The sequence below is a fragment of the Cibotium barometz genome, chromosome 17 (genome assembly GCF_041138505.1).
Source record: "Cibotium barometz isolate CiBa-2024 chromosome 17, ASM4113850v1, whole genome shotgun sequence".
Classification (NCBI taxonomy): domain Eukaryota; kingdom Viridiplantae; phylum Streptophyta; class Polypodiopsida; order Cyatheales; family Cibotiaceae; genus Cibotium; species Cibotium barometz.
The window spans coordinates 5799650-5825094 of NC_141062.1; the positions used below are offsets into that span (position 1 = coordinate 5799650).

The 25445-nt window shown below is 39.1% G+C and overlaps 1 protein-coding gene across 1 annotated transcript; it reads left to right on the forward strand.

The window, feature by feature from the left end:
- The first annotated feature begins 3172 nt into the window (after nucleotides 1–3172).
- Nucleotides 3173–5704, forward strand: LOC147629614 (mannan endo-1,4-beta-mannosidase 7-like). Its single transcript, XM_086811104.1, has 5 exons — nucleotides 3173–3844; nucleotides 3932–4126; nucleotides 4271–4393; nucleotides 4592–4803; nucleotides 4925–5704. Exons 1-5 carry the CDS (start codon nucleotides 3497–3499, stop codon nucleotides 5283–5285), a joined length of 1239 nt encoding a protein of 412 aa, XP_086667230.1. The 5' UTR covers nucleotides 3173–3496; the 3' UTR covers nucleotides 5286–5704.
- Nucleotides 5705–25445: the final 19741 nt, after the last annotated feature.

Here is a 25445-nt window from a genome sequence, read left to right on the forward strand (position 1 = left end):
TTTTGGGTGTAGTTTCTGAGGAAGTGCCCTTGCTTCTTACAATGAAACCATGCATTTGGCAGATTTCTATAAAGAATAGGTTGTTCTATACAGAGGTCATCTCTTCCTAAATTAATGATGAGAACTTCAGGGAGATCTTTGCTAAGATCCATTTCTATAAACCCTTGGGGAGGTGCCATTTTGGGTTAAGGTCCAGATGGGGCGTTGTCCAAGCAAATTACCTAAAGGCTCTATAATGAGCTTCAACAAGGGGTAGAGATGGAGAGGCAAATTTTGAAAGTTCAACCTAGATCGGGGAGTAGGTAGGATGAGGACCATTGGGAGAAAACTCAAGTGACCAATTGAATAGAGATAAAGGGGTATTCCTTATCATCCATTGTCCAGCCCCTAAAAAGTTCATAGCCATGGCTTTATCTCTAAACAAGAAATGAAAATAGTCATTCGGGAGATATTGGACTTGATCCAGGATGACTCCTCGAGATTCCTTATCATCCATTGTCCAGCCCCTAAAACGTTCATAGCCATGGCTTTATCTCTAAACAAGAAATGAAAATAGTCATTCGGGAGATATTGGACTTGATCCAGGATGACTCCTCGAGATTCCCAGTTTGTTCTTGTCTAGTTTTTTAGAATCTCCGCAGACAGGCGAGGACCATGACATAAGCCAATCAGGGCTCTGGCTTGGTAATTCTCCAAGCTCTCTTTAACCAAAAGATACGGTAAAGAGAGAGGGATTTTACTTGTTGTAGACCAATTATTTTCCTGCTCAGGATGTCTATTGCTTCTTCCTTCTTCATCATCAAAGATGTCAAGCGAGCAGAGTTTGGATCCATGTGTTTGTGAACCGCAAACACTAGTAAACCAATATGCTTCTCGTCCAACTCTTCGGGATCCATATTCTTATGCCCCCTCCTTGTGACCGTTGTGGGGACCTCGGCTTGTTGATCCTCTTGGAGAGTGGCTGTTGTGACCTTCTTGCCTATAGAGAGCTGCCCTCACCTTCGTCCGTGAGGAAGAGTAGGTTCGGCCTTGCGAACCCCTCGTGCTGCGAGGAGATATTTGTCGTGATCCCTGCATGGTTGCCAAGTGGGGAGTTTTGCAAGTTTGATTGGGCTTACACAACAAAAGCGGTTGTGTGGTAGAGGGGGGTAATTATTGCCAGGTGCCACCTACCATGCAAGCCCTTGCATGGCATGGCTTATACCTTGAACGATGGGGGTTGCAAATCACAGATTGGTGCTCTTGTGTCATGCTGGCGAATCCAAAAGGCGTACAACTGCCATCATCGACAAATTCTGGCATGCTTGAAGGATGCGGTGGTCTTGATCTAGGCATCGAGGGCCAGCTCATTTGGTTGCTCTCCATGGCCGGACAAGGGGGAGCCTTTTGGTCTCCCTCCAAAAAACGACTGAAGCAAAATAATGGAAGTGTACGCTGAAGGGACTCTTGAGGATTTTGGCAGACCTCGACTTAGTGTGTTAGGTCGTACGACAGCTCCCATTGTCCATCCCCACTGCCTTTATGTTGGGTTCCAAGAAAGCTTTAGCGAGAAGGCGGCTTCATAAACTAAAATATGACAATGACAAGCAAAGTTTTCAAAATTTCCTTGAATAAATGTTGACTTTCAACCCTTTTCTTAACTAGTTTGAGCCATTTCGAAATTTGTCTATAATAAGTGGGAAAAAAGTTAAAATAAGGCGGCATTCCCATGGCGAAATTGATGTGACCTTGGAAGGTTTTCACATCCTTTTAGTGCAAATTATGAAAATAGAACAACCACATCTCTTCGAAGGCCAAGTTGTGAGTGGGCTTCTCTTGTATGTCAATAACCAGCGCGAGAAGTGTGGATCTTTGGTGCTTGATATGGGGGCCCGGGGTTTCGGGCAAAATGAGGTGTTCACGATGCACCACCATTAGGGGGAGTGCGTAGGAGACGAGGTTTCAGGAACCAATTTCAAGGCTCAAGGCTTCATCATCAAATTTTCAAATTTGAGGGCTGTCCGACGCAATGCGCGCCGAGCCAACATGGGCGGCGGCGGCCGAGCGGCGTCAAAGCAAACTCAACAATCAAACGCAATCAGCCAGATTTAGGAGCAGTAAGCGGCCGCTTACGGTGGTCGTAACCCAGCACGAGTGACGGTTGGTGTGGTACACCCCATTGTGGTGGGACCATCATATCACGGGAGGTCATCATCCCGTGGCCATTGGCTACAATTCACGGATTCACGGGTGACGGCCAGGCCACTCCTCAAGACGTGCAACTGGCTTGTATGGCGCTCTCGCACGACTGTGTGATGACTTGGACGCTGCGACTCTCGCCACGTGGCCATTGATCACTTTTGTTCAAGGCCGCCCTGCCGCTGAGTCTGCTGTCGATCTGGATGCCCTGTCACCCACGTGGCAAAAAGCCAAGGATCGGCTTTGTCATCATTTGAGTCCCCCTTCTACTTTTACAGGGTCGTGTGAGGATGTCGGTTTTTTTTTAATACAACCTTTTTTTCCCATCGTGCTGTGATTGTTTTTCACTGCAGCAAGCAGGCCTTTGCAGTGAAATGAGAAAAAGCAGAGTGAAAAGCCCGACAAGTGCCACATGAGGGTAAGGGGGGAAGAAAAAGCAAGGCTTGTGTGTCTCTCATCAGCTCTGTAGAAATCATATATGTACCATCTAGTTCGAAAAATTAACAAATATATATATATATAAACACAAACACTCTGTAGAAATAATATATGTACCATCTAGTTCGAAAAATTAACAAATATATATATATATATATATATAAACACAAACACTCTGTCATCTCATTTCCTAGCCGGGTTGGTAGAAAACTCTCGCCTTTTTTACTTTCAACCGAAGGTAAAGGAAGAATCTTACAGTTTCTAACCGCAACCCCAACTGTCTCCTCTAGCTACCCATGGCACCAGACGCCAAACAATTATCCCTCAAGGGATAGTCTTTTGACATTAGTTTCTTAGGTTAGTGTTAACCCTCTTTTTTTTGCAGCACCAATCACGGGCACCTAAGGTTTTGTGTAGGTCGGCCTCTCCCAAAAAAACCCTTTGCTTGTGAAATAACCGTTTCCATAAGCAAAGCAAGTCACGCACGCCCATCGAGTACCCCTCGTCGTTGCTTTTTTCTTCGTTAAAAAGGCCATTCACCGCTCCTTCATCTCTTCATCTTGTTCTCGACAAAGGATTTGCCCCATTTCACCATCTTAGTTTTTGTTTCACCACCCCAAACAACATCAACAAGAGCCACACCTTTGGTTTCATTGAATCTACCAACCTTGCAGTGTAGGATATAGCAAACAGAACCCACTTTGCTAGCAACAAGCCCGCATGATCAAGAGAGTTGGTAGTAACTACTCTTCATATACGTTAGATTTCCAAGGATCCACATGAACATAAATCACATTGTTGTAGCTTCTCACAAGCTACATTAAATCTCTCCATCAAAAGCTACATTAAATCTCTCCATCTCTCTCTCTCTCCCCAAGCCATGGCTTGCATTTGCAACTCTACAAGACACGTTTTTCTCCTACTTTGTGCGTGCCTTTCTTTCATCCCTAGGGTTCGTGGAGCCTACTACAGTTCAAACTCCAACTTTGATAGCTTTGTGACAACAAAAGGATCACAGTTTGTTGTCAACGGTCACCCCTTCTACGTTAACGGCTTCAATGCTTACTATCTCTCCTATGTGGCTATTGATTCCAAGGACATGGCAAGCCAAATACTTCAACAGGCTGCGTCAACGGGCCTCACTTTGTGCAGAACATGGGCTTTCAATGACGGAGGATACCATGCATTGCAAGTCTCTCCGGGAGTGTATGATGAATCCTCTTTTAAGGTATAGCAGTTTCCTCACTGGATCTTGAGCTCTCAATTTGCTTACGGGCCACTCTAGTTTAAGATCTCTTATATTTGTATAATGCAGGCTCTAGACTTTGTGCTTAATGAAGCCAAGAGCAACGGGATTAGAGTAATCCTATGCCTGGTTGACAATTACCCAAATATGGGTGGTAAAGCGCAGTACGTGCAATGGGCAAGAAATGCAGGTGTATCATTGTCCTCAGAGGACGATTTTTTCACGAATCCCACTGTCAAAGGCTACTACAAAAATTACATCAAGGTAATTGCTCTCAAAATGTCTTAATCTTTTGTACGTGTGTTAACCAACTCCACACGGCCGTTACAAGATTTGGTGTAGAAATGCTTTTGTTGTGGTGGGTAGTTGAGTTCGTGGACTTAACTGAAGGGTTACTTTTTTGAACAGGATATGCTTACAAGGGTGAACACCTTGACTGGAGTGGCATACAAGGATGATCCCACAATCTTTGCTTGGGAGCTCATGAATGAGCCAAGGTGCCAAAGTGATCCTTCCGGAGACACATTACATGTACGAAAAAATTGCAGTAAAAATTCCCCACCTTTCTCATCTCTAAGCAAGTCCTTCCTACATGTATGAGGGCAGCTTTTCACCGTTGAGATGTTTTTTCTTCTGAGTTTTTCCCACATGTTAGGCTGGATTTATTCATTAAGTAGAGTCTGTTTTGGTAGATTTGATTGCGAAGTAGAAGATTGTGGTTGGATGCAGGCTTGGATTGAAGAGATGTCATCTTATGTAAAGTCCATTGATTGCAACCATCTAGTGGAGGCTGGATTGGAAGGGTTCTATGGGCCATCTAGTGTGGCCAAGCAGCATTTCAACCCCTCTGGCATGAATCTTTTAACAGGGACGGACTACATAAGATACAGTCAGATCTCCTCCATTGATTTTACAACGGTGCACTCATATCCGGACATATGGTGAGCAACGGCTGTGTAGTGTTGTTAGTTTTCATGTGTTGTGTGCATGTGATGTGATGTGGCAATGACGGCTAATTGCTGTTGTAATTATGGCACTAATTGTGGTGGTGGATGGGCACAGGCTACCTGGTGCAAGCTTCTCGGAGCAAGTGGAGTTCTTGACAGGGTGGGTGGGCGCTCACATAGAGGATGGGTATGGGGTGGGGAAGCCAGTGTTGTTTGCGGAGTTCGGCTTCTCCAAGAGCAATGGGGACTACTCGGAGGACAGGAGGGACACGCTCTTCTCGGCCCTCTACGCCACCATCTACACGTCGGCCATGGCGGGTGGACCCGGGGCTGGGGCCCTCGTGTGGCAGCTCTGTACGGAAGAGCTCGAGAACACTGTGGGCACCGATGGCTACGCCGTCCTCCTCTCCCCCAACTCCCCCACCACCAGCCTCATCGCCCTGCAATCCCAAAAGCTCTCTGCATTGAGCCAATGAAGAGGCGCATCCACATCAAACACACCCCCCCAAAAAAGAAAAACCCAAGAAAATAAAAAAATAAAATACACATACACCACCCTAATTTTATGTGCCGTAGAGCTAGATTGTGTCGTTGATAGCTCCGACCATCTAGGAGTCAAGAAACTCTTCTATAATACTACTACTTCTACAACACACACACACAAAACACTCTTTTTCTAGTACCGCTACCACTCGCTCTTTGCCACGCCCCCACGGACGCACACTTGCTTTGCTGCATCTTTATTGCCGTAAGTATTATGCATTTGCTTTGCAACATCATGCTTTATGTATTACAGCACTACTGGCCGTAATGCGGCAAAATCCTAGACTTCTTCATGCTTTTGGTTTGTAACTTTTAAACACCTTGGAATCCAATGAAGAAGAGAAATAGACAATCCGCATATAACCTGTGAGAGAGAGAGAGAGAGAGAGAGAGAGAGAGAGCCCCGTCCCCCATGTCACGAGATGCAACGCACGGAATTCTTCAATCTTGTCAAAGAGAATCAAAAGAATGTGTTGTGGTGATCGTATGCGCTCGAGTCACACATCTTTTGCTTTCCCATTTTCTCGTGTTTAATGGGACCCTCATCCCGTCGCCAAACATGCTCGCGTCTTCTTTAATGCCACTTACGGGCAAGTACCCTTTTCTAACATGCAATCCATGAGAGGGGCTCTTCACATGTGACTGATAGTGGCTGGTCAGGTCACATTTAATTTGGACAAATGACGTCAAGGACAAAGGATATCACGTTTTTTAATCCCTTCAGTTGCTTTAAAATCCATGTAACAAGTTGCTAGCTTGCCCTTGAAGCATTGGCATGCATGTGATGTGTCAAAAACAGGCTTCTAAAAATAGCTTGCATTTGAAGCATTGGCATGCATGTGATGTGTCAAAAACAGGCTTCTAAAAAAAAATTGGGAACTTGTGAGATCTTTGTGTAGGGAGAACTCAAAGTGAAGGCAGTTGGCATCTTTATGTATAGGTAGGCCAAAGCTTGTACCACAAGACTCAACGATATATTCCCAATCTACTAGAAAATAAAGAACTACTTTGAACTCCATGTTTGTACCACAAGGCCCGATGCTATCTCCAATCTACTAAAAAAAAAGAACTACTTTTAACTAGCAAAAGGCTTGCCTTGTTTGAACTCCACAAATTGTTAAGTTTTATGGTTTATTTATTATCCCATATTGCTTGCTTTGTATTCCAGATGGGTCACAACATCGATACTCTTCTCCTACAAACAAAGGATGTTGTTGTAAATGTTTTTTTTTTAAATTTTGCTAATTTGTATTCAAGATGGGTCACAACATTGATAACTTCTCCTATGAATGTTGTTGTAGATGTTTATTCTTTTTGATTTTGTTGAGATTTGACCCAATCTTTTGTAAAAACTAATCATTCCAAATAACTATAATGCTTATTCACAAGTTTTCCCTCAAAATAGTTAATGCTTTTGCATAATATTTTGTAATATATTACCAATCATTTACTTTTTTGTAAAAGATGTTTCATTGGTTTATAAGCCTTGAGTGAAACTTTAATCCTAGATTTTGCTATCTTGATTTTGTTAACATTTTTTATCATGCAAAAAGTCATGTTATTTATTAGCTCTTGCTAGTTCTTCTTTAGTTCTTTGTAGAAGTACATGTCAATTTATGTAGACATGAAAAAAAGTTTACAACATTTATTTTATTTGTGTTGTGTCCATTTTTTTAAGAGCTTGAGTGATGAGAACACAACATCCCATTTTGCATATTGACCTTTGAGTCTTGTCACTCATGCTCTTTGCGCTCTAAGCTTGTACTTGCTTCTTTTTACATGTGCATGTTAGTGGGATTAAAGCTAACCTCTTGAGAGTGTTTGTATCTTTTTCTTATCCATCTCCTTTTGTATTATCTTGTTGCTCACAAAAGAATGAGGCTATGCAAGGTAATAGATGTTGAGAAGAACTTTCCATACCTTTACTCTCTCTACTACTGAGTAATGGTATAAACCAAGATGCAATGTATACAAGATGAGTTTTTGAGTAATGAGAACACAATATCCCATTTTGCATATTGAGCTTTTAATCTTGTCACTCTTGCTCTTTGTGCTCTAAGCTTGTACTTGCTTCTTTTTTCATGTGCATATGTTAGTGGGATTAAAGCTAACCTCTTGAGAGTGTTTGTATCTTTTTCTTATCCATTTTTTTCTTTATCACATCTATCTTCTTGCTCAAAAGAGTGAGGCTATGCAAGGTAACATATGTTGAGAAGAGAACTTTCCATACCTCTACTCCCTCTACTATTGTCCTACTTTTCAATGGCCTTGACAAAGTGATAACATTGATGGTGAACAGTAGTGCTAGCCTTTGCCAGCACGGAGGTTGTTTTAATTAGCTTTTTGGTAAGCTTTTCAAGTGACCCTAAAGTATTGAGGCTCAGCTATGTGTATTGTAAGCTCTCCAAGGCGACTATTAAGTACTAAGGCTAAACATCATTGTCTTGTACACCTCCCATTCTAGATATCTGCTAGACATACCAACAAGAATATAAGGGCATAAATTTGCAAGTTTGGTCCACATCCTTGTACCAAGAACCCTAATTTTGTCTCTAGCTATCTTCTTGTTAACATTGCATACACATGCACCTTTGGTCACGAAACTTTGTTACAAATAAACCACTCTATAAATAGAGTGAATATGACAAGAAAATAGGATCTTGGAGAGACACATCACTTGCTATTCAACGGATTAAATATAAACTTCAATTATTACCATGAGAGATAGCATAAAAACATAAATAAACACATGAGAGAGTATTGGGTGTAATCTATCCTTTCTCAAGACCTCTCTCAAGAAGTGTCTGCCATCTCTCCCACTCCTTGAGTATTTATGCTTTATTAATAAAAATAGTCCATAAGCCAAAAATAGATACACGCTTTGTTAAAATTATAGCAATGTGATGAGTTATGGTGGATCAAATGCTAGAATCGAATAGTAAATAATTAAGTGAGTAATTAACTAATAGCTTAATGTAGGCATGGATAATCAAAAATCAGCAAATTTTTATTAGGCCAATGCCTCAATTTATAGTGTTTACATCCAAGTATCTAATCCCACTGATTTCTCCTTGATTCACTCCACATCTCCCAAAATATCTTCACACTTCTTAAATCTTCTCATGTTACCCTTTATTCTCTCCCAGTAGATTCTTCTCACCTTTTCACAGGTTCTCTCACATTTACAGATTCTCTTTTATAGCCTCTAACCAAGGGCTTGTTCTCGCACACACCCTATTCACTTGTATATTTTAACACCTCCTCTCAAGTGAATACTCCTAGCACACCTAGATCCTATACCAAGTTTTTCTCGTACTTGATAGTCCGCGACTAGTGCCTAGCACACCTCTCCTCAAGTTAACTTAGCACACTTGGACCCTGTACCAAGTTTCTCTTACTTGATAGTCCGCGATCAGTGCCTCAAGTCCCTAAACTTATAGTCCTTGATACACTCTCTCTATGTGTCCAAGGCTTACTACAAGTGCCCGCGACCTTGACTAAAGTGCTCACACATACATCTACCACGTGGTCTACATTATCGATGGCTCAGAGGTGGTTTTACTTTGTTGGGGCAGGTTACATTGGGTTGTGGGGTCTCTCTCTCTCTCTCTCTCTCTCTCTCTCAGAGAAAAGATGAACCGACTCCACTTCCTTTTTGGAGCCTCCATGAAGTTTTCCTTCTCCACTGGGTTTGCTGTAGCAGTCTCTTTCCATGTGTCCTGGCTTTCCACAGCTGTGGCAAGTGAAGGTCCTTCCTCCTACTCTGCCTCTTCCTCGTCCTCGAGAGAATCCTCCTCGGGTGAAGAATGCTTTTTCTTCTCTTGTTGTTGAGTCGAGTCATTTTTTCTCTTTGCCTCTGCTCTCTTGCTCTAGTAGAGCTCCTTCTATCTCGTGTAGCTTCAATTCAGGTATATTCTTTAGTGTTGCTACAATATTTTCATATTCACCTTTGCCTCTGCTCTCTTGCTCTAGTAGAGCTCCTTCTATCTCGTGTAGCTTCAATTCAGGTATATTCTTTAGTGTTGCTACAATATTTTCATATTCACCTTTGTCCACACTCTTCAGAAGCACTGCTAGTGCCTCATCATCTTCTACCTTTTTGCCAATAGCTGCCAGTTGTTGCTTAATGCTTTTATATCTGTTTAAGTGTGTGTTAAAGGTTCACTTTCTGTCATATCCAATTTGTAGAATTGCATTAACAGATTTATCTTTGAATTTTTAGCTTGTGTGCTAAATAATTTATTGAGTTCATCCCATGCATCTTTTGCCCATTGTATCCTTGTGATGTGATGAATGATTTCATCATTTAAACTGAGTGCAATAAGTCTCAATGCTTTTTCATTCCTGCTCTTCCACTCATTTTTTCCTCTCGCCTCTGAGCATTCATCTCTTCCCTCAACTAGCCCTCACGGATTTTTTCTCATGAGCAAATACATGGTTTTTGTTTGCCATGTGTAAAACTGCTCCCCATTAAATTTGGCTATTTCTTGTGTCTGTACTCATGATGATGTGAAGGGGGTCTTACCTCTTGATCTAATTTCAAGATTCAAGGGTAGTGTCTACTCTTTTACAACTCAATTTGGTGTTTCAGAGATGATTACGATAAATTTATCAGCATAAAATCGTCGAAAATTACATTAAATCAAGGGTAACCAATTTGTACGGGATGGTTGGAGTATCAAATCAACCTCGAATTGCAATATGAAGTTATAGGGATCTGTATCAGATACCTAATGGTGGTTAATTTGAACCCTCAATTGCACAAAAATACAGTGATTAGTATTGATTAATCATTGATTAGCAAATTAATCCTCTGTTTTGTGTGTAGAAAACAAAGTATGCCGGGAGTCCAGATCTGGTACCTTAGACTTCAAATGACTCAAATGCTTTCAATACCATCAATAGCAATTAGTTTAGTAGAGGATTAAGCCAAGAAACGCAAGATTTGACCAAACATTGAGAATGCTTAATCTATGTTTTACCAAAGTCACCTGTAGATTTGATGAAGAGCTTGGATCTCACTTTAGACTTGATCAAATCAATTTCTGACTTCACCAGCTTGTAGAGCATGCTTGAAAACAGTTGGGGCTAAGAGGAATTAGACCCATTTGATTTATGGAAGTGAAGATCATAGTTTTTCTCCCAGAAACAAGCGCTTGACAAAATCGCGATTTCTGCAGTTGGTGTTGGCAGTTTGCGCTTCTTTCTTGATAGGCTGGATCGTGGAGAGGCTGGCTATGTTGGGCTAGAAGGGTTTAGGCTAATTTTAAGTGTGCAAGGAGAGGGAGCTCCTCCACTGGCTAGGGGTGCAGAGACTAGTTGAAAAAAGAGAGAAAATTTATAATTAGCTACTAATCCTAATTAACAAAATAATTAGCAAAATAATGGGCTCACAAAGTGATGGATTCTAGGCTAGGCTCTGATACCATGTTAAAATTACAGCAATGTGATGAGCTATGGTGGATCAAATACTAGAATCAACATCATTAATAAATTGATTTAGTAAATAATTAAGATGTGATTAGTTAGTAGTTAACTAATAGCTTAATGTAGGCATGGATAATCAAAAACCAAAAAATTCTCATTAGGACAATTCCTCAATTTATAGTGTTTACATCCAAGCATCTAATCCCACTGATTTCTCCTTGATTCACTCCACCTCTTTTGCTTGATTCTCTCCACCTCTCCCAGAATATCTCCACACTTCCTAAATCTTCTCATGTTACCCTTTATTCTCTCCTTGTAGATTCTTCTCACCTTTTCATAGGTTCTCTCACATTTATAGATTCTCTTTTACAGCCTCTAACCAAGGGCTTGTTCCCGCACACACCCTATTCACTTGTATATTTCAACACGCTTATGCATGGGCTTGCCCTTTACAAAAATGGAGGCTTCTTTTTACACAAGCTTGGGTAAATTATTCCTATCAGGAGAATTACAAAAATAACCCCAAGGGAGCTAATTCATGTGCAAATAAATAAGTCCACTTGTAATATAACAAAAGTGGGGGGCTCAATAGGTCCACACCCGAATACATCAAAATCGGGCAGCTAACAACGATACAAAATCTCATAGTAGATACTATGGCAAAAATACCAAAGTGAGAATCATCTCGGTAATAGCTCATAATAATAGCCAAAAATTTGCTTGAGTGTTGGCATGTCGAAGGCCAAGCCCTATGCACCTTCATAGTAGTGCATATCTTAGCTATATCTTAGCCATTCCGGCTTACGAGCACCAAGCCCATCAATCTCACCAACCTACACAAGGTTGTCCATTCAAACATGCTACAAGTTAGCAACACATGTTAAAAGCACAACATCACATAAGTAATAAATCCAACACTTAGTTCACACTATTCCTAATTTCATGTCCTACACATGGAATATTTGGAATCACCTAAGCGCCATGCTACGAACATAGTGGTAATTAGGCATCCCCAATTAACCACAGAAGGATGGATGGACAAACCATGACAGAATGAAACAACAATAAATTGTGTCCCATTAACTCTAATTTTATCTCTATAATTTGCTTATCAACATTATATACACATGCATCTTCCATCACAAAACTTCATTATTACAAATAAACCACTCTATAAATAGAGTAAATCAAACAACATTCAATTGTGTGTCCTATTAAGTTCCTGTTCACACCCTTCGGTAGGAACACGAGAAAGCTTCCAAGTTGTAAGATGTATAGAATCTCCTACTAGGAAAGGGACCTCCAACTTGAGGAAGTGTACACTCGACTCTAGAGGGAAGTTGGTCAGTTACTCTTTTGGGGAATGTATGCCCAATTTTGTAGCCCCATCATCTCCTATAGCTACCTCTTTTTTAAGGAAAAATAATAAGTTATGTGTATATACTCATTATTCCTCCCCAACAAGTCATAGCTATATATATATATATATATATATATATATATATATATATATATAATATTTATTTATCTTTCATAATAGCTGAATTACAACATCGTCTCATCAAAAAATTAAATGACACCATCCTAACAAAAGGTCACCAACACCTATCCATCTACACATTATTCCATAGAAGAGTATACCTCGCACATGTATATAAATATACATTTAATAACTACCATAAAACCTTTGTAGACTTTTCAAAAACCCTCTCAAACAGCCTCCCAATTGAAGCCTAGGACTCATGGAGAGAAAGTTACCTATAAAGAAGAAAAGACCCCTATAGCTACCTTTGTGAGCCTTAGTAATTGATTTGCTAATTTTGTCACTAGATGAGTAGAAACATCAAAACCCATTGGGAGTCTCATTAGTACATTTATCAAACCAGAACTAACCTATCATGTCTCAACCTAGAGAAAGGACAATGTTCCCTCACACCCAAATCAGACTACTACATTCATGCATTCATGCAACCTAAAATGGCATATCTGTGCTATCAAGGATGGTCCATTTTAGACTATTATGCAAAGACCTCGAGGTCTCAAGCTATTTCATCAGCCATATTACAAGCCCATGCATGGAACCGTCAAGCAATAGTTCCATCCATGATGATGATCCAAGTAGAGCTTAGACCACAAGATGGACATGATGAGGGGGCAGGACTTTGGTTTGCACCTATGTCATTAACTAGTATCAACAACATCACAAGTGCCTATCTTTTCTAATCTAGCATTGAGAGTAAAATATTTGCCAATTTGCACACTAGAAGCAGTGCACACAATGCATTGGACAAAGCCACTGGTGGTTGGGGCCCTTGGGAGAAGTGACCATGACAAGGTGCCTCTGACCATGACAAGGTGCCTCTAGCCTATAAATGACTCAATAATATAAGCCCTCTATCTTTGCATCTATACTTCCCTCTATCTTTGAGTCATATATAGGATAGACTGGCATCTTGTGATGGCCACACCTTCCCCTAGGCCTCTATTTTTTTGGATGGGGGGAGGAGGTAGAGGCAAGGAGTGGGGACCCCAATCATTGGCTCAATAAGGTGCACCCTTGATTATGGGTTGTGCACCTCTTGGGAGTCAACTTGACTGTGCTCTTGTTATGAAAACTTGCAAAGATTTCAAACTCAATATGATATTAGAGCTCAGTTGGTGATTTTTTGGGTAAGCGTCACTCAAACGGAGGGGAGTGAGAATTGCCATAAGTATTCCATCAAACCATTACGAGTGCCCATCCAAGTTGTAGATTTGGACACCATTGCTTCATATCTTGAATGTATGACCTTTTGGTGCATCTACCTTGACTCCTTGATATAAGATAATGGTTGTAGCTCTTATTAACCCTAGAAATGGGTTAACATTCTCCCGTTCACGATGGCGATCGCGTTCTCGTGATTGCGTTGAAGACCTTTGTCTGAGGAGAATTGACATGCTTGTAGATGGCTTTGATGTTGATTGGCGTTCAATGATGTTTTGTTCCTCTGGAAGGAATAAGAAGGGATAGTTAGTAAATGAAAAGGTTAGTAGTTTATTGGAATTCCTAATAACGGTTTGGGAGAGTGGGGTTTTACGAATTATTGCATTTTTTATATTTTTGTGAGCATGGTTTTTTTTTGGCTCACTTTGTTTTTGGCAATCATAAGCTAGGTTACATGTGATTTGTGTTAGTGGGGAAGCTAAGAGATGTTTACCTACAACCTCCAATTGTTATAGTCTTATCAAATGGCCTTTCAAGTTGACACGTTTTTCATGTGGGAAAGCAAGTTTGGCATGCTTCAAATACTTTGTGCGTACCATCAACTTTTAACTTTGGCAAACTTGCAATAATATTTAAGGCTTGCATACATAACAAATTTCAATATTTTAGGGTTGCATACATAACAAATGTGCTTGTGCCATATGTCAATATCTGCAATGATGCTTGTGCCATATGTCAATATCTGCAATGATACTTGTCCTATACGCAAACATGGTTGCTTTCACCTTAGGCATGTTAACATCTAAAGTAAACATCACGCAATTTCTATTACCCTTTGCAATACAACCAAGAAGCATTGATTTTTTAAGTTTTTCACAAAACACCCTTAAGGATCAAAACCTCACTCAGTAGAAAGAAACCAAGTTCTTTGTAATGTTTGGAACATGAAGTACATATGCTACCAAGTGCTTTATCTTACCATCGTGCATAGATAATGGCACTATAACAACATGCGCAATGGGGTCCTTTAAAGAGAATGTGGGGGAGAGGGAGAGCTTCAAATCCTAGCAAACACACACATACACAAGAGAGAGAAAGACACAAGAGAGAGATGGATAGCTGAATTTTCTTCTATCTTCTTCTTCTCTGTTCAACCAACCTAACATAAAGATAAGAGTATACACTATATGGGTTAGTACTCAACTACTACAACATACAAGGGTCGGTCCATAATGTGAACCCGACTAAATGAGCTGGCGCTATAACTATGCCAGTCTCTAGTAATCCAAAATGGCTGTCACATAGCCTGTCATTCCACTGGCTGCATATCACCCATAATCTCACCAACCATGTCTGTGGTGTAGATGCGGAAGCTATCACCCATGCGAGTCATCAACGTCCATTGTAGCACTAGTCATTATTTAGGACATTTTGGAGGTCATTTGTAGGGCCTTGTAAGAAAATCGTCGATTCTTATTTTCTCTCTCTACAAAAATCTTGAAATGCTAAAATAAACAGAACGTAAAAGTCATAAAAGTGTAGTCTCTGAGCCAGAGAGGTAAATTTTTCCCTAGGCGGTCATCTTAAAGCTCGGGGAACCTTCTTTGAAATGATACATTCAAAACTACAAGAATAAAGTTCATTTAGGAGGATATGATTGCACAGAAGAGAGTTTGGAGGAAATTAGAACCTTCATCTCCAATTTCAAAAGATAAATACAAGCCTTCTCTCATCATAGCAAGTCATATTCTTCATCGTGCCTCATATAGTTCTATTGAAGAGTCTAATCATGAAAGCATTAAGAGAAACACATTGATCTAGATAGTGCGTATGCACCTATTCAAAAACATAGAAGTGGACAACCTAATCACTCAGTTATTCTTTCTAGGATTAAGAAAGGTTGGAATATAAAGAAGAGAAGGGGGTGGCCTTTTCATCAAAGGCATAGCATTTGAATTTAATTCAATCATTTGCAAAACATAAAAATCAAGAAAACCATGATTTTTTTATTATTAAAATTTGTAAACAAAGTAAGAAAATTAGCTTACATGGAGCTTGTAAATTTGTAAACAAAGTAAGAAAATTAGCTTACATGGAGCTTGTAAGCTCTCCTTTGGCTTGAGGGATTGAGGGTTCTACTCTTGTTTGAAGCAAGAGTGGCCACCAATTCACTTTGGAGAGGATTAGGCCAAAATCAATTGAATTATTAAAAAATTCAAAGTAGATGGATCAAGACAGGAGTAGAGTAACAGTGCATAAACACCATTAAGCTTTTACAAAGGGGGAGGCTTCTATTTATAGGAAAAAGTGAGCCTCTAACCAAGCAAATTGATTCTAGAATTTTCCAGATCAGTTTGGTCAATTTTTGACCATTTTTGGGTCAATTTTTGACCATTTTTGGGTCAGTTCAGCTTACTTTTTGGATCTAGTTTTGAAATAGGAGAGAGGAGAGATGAAAATATCTCATTTTATTGATTAAAAATTGAGAGCAATGATGAGAAAAAGGTGCCTACTTCATGAGGGGAGATCCCCACTTTGAGGTGTTAAAATTCAGTTCTTTTAATTCTTTTCTTTGGTTCTTTGTCCACTCTTATGTGAGCATTTACTCATTTTTGGGGGGTTTTTCTTTTATTGTTGAATTTATCTCCTCCCTACATTTGGATTAATCTTATTGGTCCATAGAAACCTTAATTGGACCATAATTCTAAATTTTAAAAAAATCTTGATCCTTAGGCTAAGGTCTTTTGTGCACATTATAATTTATTTCTAATGCACCTTAGGAATTTCCTTTTAAACTTATGTCTCCGGGGAATTTCTTTTAATAAGAAGGGATATTTTTCCATCCAAAGATATCTAAAAACTGAATCTCTCTCTAGGTCAAAACAGGTAGAAACAAAAAAGGGGGTTGATTACAGGGGGAAGAAGCTGGACATCTTGAGGGGCTGGGGAGGAATCTTACATCCTCTCCCACTTGAAAAATGCGAGATGCCCTCATCTCACAAACTAGGGGTAATCCCGCATCAGCTCGGTTTCTTTCTCCCAGGTGGAGTCTTCAAAAGGATAGAACTTCCATTTGACTAATAATTCTCTCAGAATTCTGTTCATGAGAACCTTCTCTCGAACATCAAGGATTTCTTTAGGTTGGAGTTCCATCTGCCCTTGGGTTGAAGAAGTTAAGAGTTCATCATCATTAGGCACATAATTCGGCCTCGGTACATACTTCTTAAGTAGGTTGACATGAAATACATTATGTACTTTGAGATGAGGAGCAGAAGAAGTTCATAGACTAAGTCACCTACTTTCTTTGTAATCAGATATGGCCCACAGTATCTGGGAGATAACTTCTTGTACTTCCGAAGAGATAAAGAACTTCTTTTGGGGCGTACTCGAATGAAGACCAAATCTACTTCTTTGAATTTTTTGTCTGACCTCTTCTTATCTGCATACTGCTTCTGTCTATCGTGGGCAGCTTTTATATCCTTGCGGATTGACTACATCTGCTACTCCATGTCGTTAAGCATCTGTCTGGACATCTCGACCCTAATCAATGGGTCGGACCAAGTTAATGGTGTTAGGTAGTCTTGTCCATATAGAGCTTTGAAAGGGCTCATCTCGATTGATAAGAAGCATTGTAGGTGAATTCGACTAGGTGCAGATAGCTTAGCCACTTCTTGGGTTCCCTGCCATGGCATGACCGAAGTATATCTTTGATTACTTGGTTCACCCTTTCTGTTTGACCATCGGTCTCGGGGTGGTAAGCTGTGCTCAGATCCAAGAAAGTTCCTACTGCTTCGAAGAATGCAGTCCAGAATCTTGACGTGAATTTGGATCTCGATCACTTACTATTCTCTTGGGGTAGGCCATGCAATCTGAAGATTTCCTTGAGGAACACTCTGGCCACATCCACTGCAGTGTAGGTTTCTTTTATTGGAATCAAATGGGCAACTTTGGTTAGCATGAAGATGGAGTTGTAACCTGATTACATTGAAGGTAGTCCAGTAATAAAATCCATACTGATTACATTCCCACTTCATCTGGGGGATGTCTAATGGATGTACCTTCAATGTAACCTGATTACATTGAAGGTAGTCCAGTAATAAAATCCATACTGATACATTCCCACTTCATCTGGGGGATGTCTAATGGATGTAACTTCCCAGGCATTTTTACTCTCTCGGCTTCGACTTTCTGACATATCAGGCATTGACGTACATGATTAAGTACATTTTTTTAGTCCAGGCCAAAAGAAGCTTTTCTTTACAGACATGTAGGTCTTGATGAAACCTGGATGTCCTGCTATAAGGCTATCATGGGCTTCATTAAGAATTTGACCCTTAGCTCCCTCATCATTGTGGGAATGCATAGCCTGCTATTATAATACATAATTCCTTCATTCAAGCTGTACCCTTGAACTCGGTTCAACTCTTGAGGAGTTTTGTTTTCGTGCATAAGTAGGGTAGCAATAGGGCCAAAGACTCTTATATTTCATCCCTACTTGGATGAATTTGTGCTTGTTTTTTTTTATGACATCTTAATCTACTCCAAATCAATGGAAGAGCATGAGGAGCATGTGCGTAGGGTTTTGCAATTGCTGCGTAGACTAAACTCTATGCCAAGAAGAGCTAATGTGCTTTCTTTACTCATCAAATTGAGTATCTTGGGTTCATCGTCTCTAAAGATGGCATCTCAGTAGACCTCGCCAAGGTCAAAGATATACTGGAGTGGCCACCCCCTAAATCACTTCGTGAAGTTCGTGGTTTTTTGGGGATCACAGGATGGTATAGGATTTTTATCAAAGATTATGCCTTGATAGCTGCACCCTTGACGGATATTCTTAAGAAGGATTGCAAAATAGTGTGGCTGCCAATCCATCAAAACAATTTTGATCAGCTCCTCAAGGCCATTATTACTTCTGCCCCAGTCCTGAAACTTCTTGATTTCACCAAGGAATTTGAAGTGGTTTACTGATGCTAGTAGTCTAGCACTTGGTGGTGTCTTAGGCCAAGAAGGAAGACTAGTTGCTTATACTTCCCGTAAGCTGAAGAAGTATGAAGCAAATTATGCCACCCATGATTTGGAGCTCTTAGCAATTGTTCTTTGCCTCAAATTATGGAGACATTATCTCTTGGGGGGAAAATTCTAGCTTGTAGCTGACCACAAAAGTTTGAAGTGGATCTTCACCCAGCCTAATCTCAACATGTGGCAAAGGAGATGGATTGAAATTCTACAAGAATATGACTTCGACATCAAATTCTACCCTGGGAAAGATAATGTGGTAGCAGATGCACTTAGCCACAAATCTTTCTTAAGTGCAATTTCAATGCCAAATGATCCCATACTAGTCAAGGTGAAAGAATTCTGATCTCATGATCCAGATTATCAGAGGATGGTGAGGTTAGTAGAAGAAAGGAAAAATTCAAAGAAAGAGAAGAATCTAATCAAGGGATACTCCACTCATGGAAGCAAGCCTCTACTTCAATCATCACAGGCTATGTATCCCTAAGGATCATGCTTTAAAGAAAATAATCCTCCATGAAGCTCATGATAGTCCCGTTGGAGGACATCCAGGCTATGCAAAAACATTAAATGCTGTAAGAAGGAGATTTCATTGGACAGGCTTGAAAAATGATGTCCTTTGGTACTTAAAGCAATGTCTCTCATGCCAAAGGATCAAAGCTAAAAGGGTCTGGGAAACTTCAACCCTTAGATATTCCCCAAATGAAGTGGGAGTACATTAGTATGGATTTTGTCACAAGTCTCCCTATTGTACAAGGAGGATATGACTCTATTCTGGCAGTAGTGGACTTACTTTACCAAAATAGCTCACCTTATACTAGCAAAGAAGACCTTCAAAGCTTCTGATGTTGCTCGAATATTCATCAAGGAAGTCTTCAAACTTCATGGTCTCCCAAAGAGGATAGTAAGTGACCGGGATTATGACTTCACTTCAAAGTTCTGGTAGTCCTTATTTCAAGTCTTGGCCACTCAACTTTGCTTTAGCACAGCTTATCATCCAGAGACTAATGGCTAGACTGAGAGAGTCAATCATGTAATTGAGGACATTCTTAGAGTATATTGTAGATGGGAACCAAGAAGATGGATTCAATACCTTCCTCTGGTAGAATTTGCCTACAATACATCTTATCATCAGAGCATAGGAATGTCACCATTCAAAGCACTCTATGGGCAAGAATGCTTATCCCCTCTAAATTTCTCTAATCCGACCATAAGAGTTGAGGCATCTAGGAAAATGCTCAAAGAGATGGAGGAACAGACCAAGGCAATCCAAAAGGATATTAAAGCTGCTCAAGATTGGCAAAAGCATTATGCTGACACCAAGAGGTCTGAAAGGATCTTCAAGGGAAGGAGACAAAGTTCTTCTACTATGAGTGCGCCCCAAACAAAGTTCTCTATCACTTGGGAAATATAGGAAGCTCAGCCCTAGGTATTGTGGTCCCTATATGTGCTTATAAACTCCAGCTCCCAGCCCATATCAAAGTCCACAATGTATTTCATGTAGGTTTGTTAAAACCTTATGTACCCAGTCTCGATCATATTCTTGATGATGAACAAGTTGTAATCCCTACTCAAGGAGTCCTTGAATTACATCCCAGTAGGATCATAGATTCTAGAGAAAGGCAACTCTGAAATAGAACTCTTGTAGAACATCTAGTACAGTGGAAAGATTACCTTGAAGAGGATGCAACTTGAGAAGATGAAGCTACACTCTTTAAGGCTTATCCCCAATTCATGTGACGAGATGAGGACATCTCAATTTCTTTAAGGGGTAAGGATGTAACATACCCATCTCGATTTCTTTAAGGGGTAAGGATGTAACATACCCATCTCGATTTCTTTAAGGGGGGAAGGATGTAACATACCCATCTTCATTAATAAAGAAATGTCCATGTAATAGATGAATTTATGAGTTTTTATGGTATAAAAATCAATGATTTTATTAAATGAGCCATTTCTACTTAATAGAGCCTTCAAATTTTGAGCCCAAATTTGGAATCTGCATGCGATTTTACCCTAATATAGGATTTTAGAGCATCCAAAACGGACACCGGATCAAGCTTATACGCGAATTTTGGTTATTTTAAATTAAAAACGATGACCTTTAAACCTTAATAAATGAACGACCGGGTGTCTGATTGACAAACGATCTACACCCCAGCGACTAGGGAAACATCCCGGGACATTTTTTCCGGAAAAAAACTTTTCACCCTAGATGCAAATCGAGGCCGATGCCCCAAATTTGGGACCCGCCCCAAAAAAGATCGTACACGCTCACGAAGGTGCCCATACAATGGCCACGTAAGGACCGAAGGTTGGCCACCCACTATGTGGTCCACACGCACCGCTACGTGGACACCCATGCTGCCACTGACCAAATAGGATACATGCGTACCACTCCTTTCCCTGTTCATCGCCACCGTACCTTTCCCCAGGCCCATGCAGACCACTGATCCACATCCTTTGATGGTACATCATCCTTTCGATCGTACTTTGCGCAGTGCCCACGCCCGTACCCCATAGTTATAAACCCCCGAGATGCTCCATGGTGGCCAGCACGCATTCCTGCGTAGCCTATACTCTGCACAAGGATGTGTCGCTGTCTGTACCACCCTTTTATACCTGCACAGTGTACTTGCTGCTATACTTACAACCGTCCCTTGCTGCCTCCCTCTCAACACCCCCTAATCTGCCAATTTTCAGATAAGCCAGCCCATCCTTGTTAGGAGACAGTGTCCTTAACTCTACTTCCTCCCCCCCCCCGTCCCCCCATTTGCATGGACTTTAGCAAGAGGTTTTCGACCTTAGAGAGGGTTCGTGTGCTGTAGTTGTTTGCTCATAGAGTGAGAAAACGATTTTGGAATCGAGATCTAACTGAAGCATTACGACCGTGGCAACAAGCACTACAAGGCGACGTCCAAGATGGCCCTATCTCGGAAACGCCTACCTCGAGAGGAGCACGCAATAATGAGATTGGAGAAGATGCTCCTAATGCGGTTCCAACCCTCCCGTTGCAATCTCCTCAAGGAAATGGTGGCTAGGTTATCTTGGTTATCTTTTAAAAAGAGTTTTTCTTTAATATTAATGTCAATAAATGAAGAAAGAAGATGTGTATCTTTTCCTTTGAAAAAAATGTATGAAGCTACGATTTGAAGTGATGTTGTATTCAATGATTCGTATTGAAATTGTTATCTTTAAGAGAAAGAGTGCAGGTTTTTCATGGCTTCGACGCTAACTCCATTCTGTGCTTGTGTAGCTGGGTGGCGTCATTAGCAAAGCAGTCCGGGATTGGCCCAAAGTATTCCTCATACCATTGGGAGAATAAGGTTCACCAATTAGGGAGAGATTGTGATGTTGTCTAGTCCTAAGGGCTCAGGCTTGAAAGATTCCTCCCTCGAGCTTTTGAGGTGTGTAGGTGTAAGTACCTCCCCTTCTGATCCTATAATTATTCCCCTCTCTCAAATAAAAGAAAGATCCTGTTTTACCCTGTTTTAGTTTGGAGAGAGAAAATGTCTAGAGAGAGGTAATTCAAAATTAAAATATTTTTGGATATAAAAATCCTCCTAGTGTCTAAAATGGTTTCCCTCGAAACATAAATTCAAAAAGAACTTTCGAATGTGCAATTGGAATTAATTAAAAATAGGTATAAATGACCTTAGCCTAAGGGTATAAAGGACCTTAGCCTAAGGGTATAAAGGACCTTAGCCTAAGGGTCCAGATTTTTAAAATTTTTTAAATTATGCTCCAATTAAGGTTCCTATGGACCAATAAGATTGATCCAAATGTAGGGAGGAGATAAATTGAAGAATAAAACAAAATCCCTGAAAATTGAGTAAATGCTCACATAAGATGAGTTGACTATAAGGACAAGGTTTATTAGTTAAAAAAGAAGAGATATTTAGAAGAAATGATGCATTTTTGACACCTCAATGTGGGGATCTCCCCTCATGAAGGAGGCACCTATTTCACATGTGTGGAGGAGTTTTAAACTCATAAATAATGAGATATTTTCATCTCTCCTCTCTCCTGTTTCCAAAAAGTAAGCTAAACTGACCCAAAACTAGTCAAAAATTGACCAAATTGATTTGGAAAATTCTAGAATCAGTTTGCTTGGTTATAGGCTCATTTTTTCCTATAAATAGAAGCCTTTCCCTTTGTAAAAGGTTAATAGTGTTTATGCACTGTTACTCTACTCCTACACCTAGAGCCAATTACATTGAATTTTCTTGATAATTCATTTGTTTTTGGCTTAATCCTCTCCAAAATAATTGGTGGCCACTCTTGATCCAAACAAGAGTAGAATCCTCAATCCCTCAAGCCAAAGGAAAGCTTACAAACTCTATGTAAGCTAAATTCTTCTTACTTTTAAATTTTAAATCTATGGTTTTCTTAATCTTCTTGTTTGTTTATAGTTAATTAAATTAAATTCTAATGCTATGACTTGATGAAAAGGCCATCCCCTTCTCTTCCTTAAAATTCAGCCTTTCTTTATCCTAGAATGATAAACAAACAAATTGATTAAACTTTTCTTATTATTTACTCTCTTGAAATTGAAAATTGTGTAGATTAGAGTCCTTTATATCTTATTGGGGTTAATTTAAATAGAAAATAGAATGTTAAATATTGAGAAATGATCAGCTATACAAAGGAGAATATGGCAAAAGTTTTTTAAATTTTGTGGAAAAGAAAGTTTATTTTTATGTATTCTAAAAGAGTAATTCCCACCATTTGTGCATTCTAAAAGAAATTTACTCCATATACATATTCACCTATGAATATGCATGGATATCACTGATATTAATTATAAAAATAAATTTCTATGCATAGAAAGATGCATAATGGAAATTTTTATTATAAAATTATTGTTTCTCATTGAATTTAATTTCTATGCATAGAAAGATGCATAATAGAAATTTTTATTATAAAAGTGTTGTTTTTCATTGAATTTAATTTCTACGCATAAAAAGATGCATAATGGAAATTTTTATTATAAAAGTGTTGTTTTCATTGAATTTAATTTCTATGCATAGAAAGATGCATAATGAAAATTTTTATTATAAAAGTGTTGTTTTCATTGAATTTAATTTCTATGCATAGAAAGATGCATAATGGAAATTTTTATTATAAAAGTGTTGTTTTCATTGAATTTATTTTTATGCATAGAAAGATGCATAAAGGATTTATTTTTATTTCAAAAGTGTTATTCTCATTAAAATTGATTTTATGCATAGAAAGATGCATAAAGGAATTGTTTTTATTTCAAAAGTGTTATTTTCATTAAAATTGATTTTATGCATAGAAAGATGCATAAAGGAATTGTTTTTATTTCAAAAGTGTTATGCATAGAAAGATGCATAAAGGAATTGTTTTTATTTCAAAAGTGTTATTTTCATTAAAATTGATTTTATGCATAGAAAGATGCATAATGGAAATTTTTATTATAAAAGTGTTGTTTTCATTAAAATTGATTTTATGCATAGAAAGATGCATAAAAGATTTATTTTTATTTCAAAAGTGTTATTTTCATTAAAATTGATTTTATGCATAGAAAGATGCATAAAGGATTTATTTTTATTTCAAAAGTGTTATTTTCATTAAAATTGATTTTATGCATAGAAAGATGCATAAAGGATTTATTTATTTTTCAAAAGTGTTATTTTCCTTAAAATTGAATTTATGCATGAATAGATGCATAAAAGGATTTTTATAAAAGTGTTATTCCCACTGAAGTTGATTTTTATGCATAAATAGATGTGATGTGAATCAGATAGATGTGAATGGATGGATGGATGTGATGTGAATAGAGGTGATGAGATGTGAGGTGAATAGATGTGAGGTGAATAGATGTGAATAGTTGTGATGAGATGTGAGGTGAATAGATGTGAATAGAGGTGATGAGATGTGAGGTGAATAGATGTGAATAGAGGTGATGAGATGTGATGTGATGTGAATAGAGGTGATGAGATGTGAGGTGAATAGATGTGATGTGAATCAAATAGATGTGAATGGATGGATGGATGTGATGTGAATAGAGGTGATTAGATGTGAGGTGAATAGATGTGATGAGATGTGATGTGAATCAGATAGATATGAATGGATGGATGGATGTGATGTGAATAGAGGTGATGAGATGTGAGGTGAATAGATGTGAATGGATGGATGGATGTGATGTGAATAGAGGTGATTAGATGTGAGGTAAATAGATTTGATGAGATGTGATGTGAATCAGATAGATGTGAATGGATGGATGGATGTGATGTGAATAGAGGTGATGAGATGTGAGGTGAATAGATGTGACGAGATGTGATGAGAATCAGATAAGTGTGAATGAATGGATGGGTGGTTGTGATGTGAATAGAGTTGATGAGATGTGAGGTGAGTAGATGTGATAAGATGTGATGTGAATCAGATAGATGTGAATGAATGGATGAGATGTGATGTCATGTGAATCAGGATGTAAATGAATGATATGGGATATGAGTGGATGATATGTGATGAAAATGGATGAGATGTGATGTCATGTGAATCAGGATGTAAATGAATGATATGGGATATGAGTGGATGATATGTGATGAAAATGGATGTAAATGTATAAGTGAAGAATGGATGTGAATGTATATGTGAAAGAATTGATGTGAATGAGTATGTGAAAGAATGGATATAGATGAGTATGTGAAAGAATGGATATAGATGTGTATGTGAAAGAATGTGATGTGATGGAAAGAGATGTGATGTGTCATAAATATATGTGGATGTGAATGTGATAGATATGAATGAATGTGAATGTGATAGATATGAATGAATGTGATGTGATGGAAAGAGATGTGATGTGTCATAAATATATGTGGATGTGAATGTGATAGATATGAATGAATGTGAATGTGATGGATATGAATGAATGTGATGATGTGATAGGATGTGAATCGAGATAGATGTGAATGAATGA

Coding starts and splice junctions, on each gene's coding strand:
- LOC147629614 (XM_086811104.1), top strand. CDS start 3,497: ATGGCTTGCATTTGCAACTCTACAAGACACGTTTTTCTCCTACTTTGT. Junction 4,127..4,270: donor ACTACAAAAATTACATCAAG/GTAATTGCTCTC, acceptor TTTTTTGAACAG/GATATGCTTACAAGGGTGAA. Junction 4,804..4,924: donor CACTCATATCCGGACATATG/GTGAGCAACGGC, acceptor GGATGGGCACAG/GCTACCTGGTGCAAGCTTCT.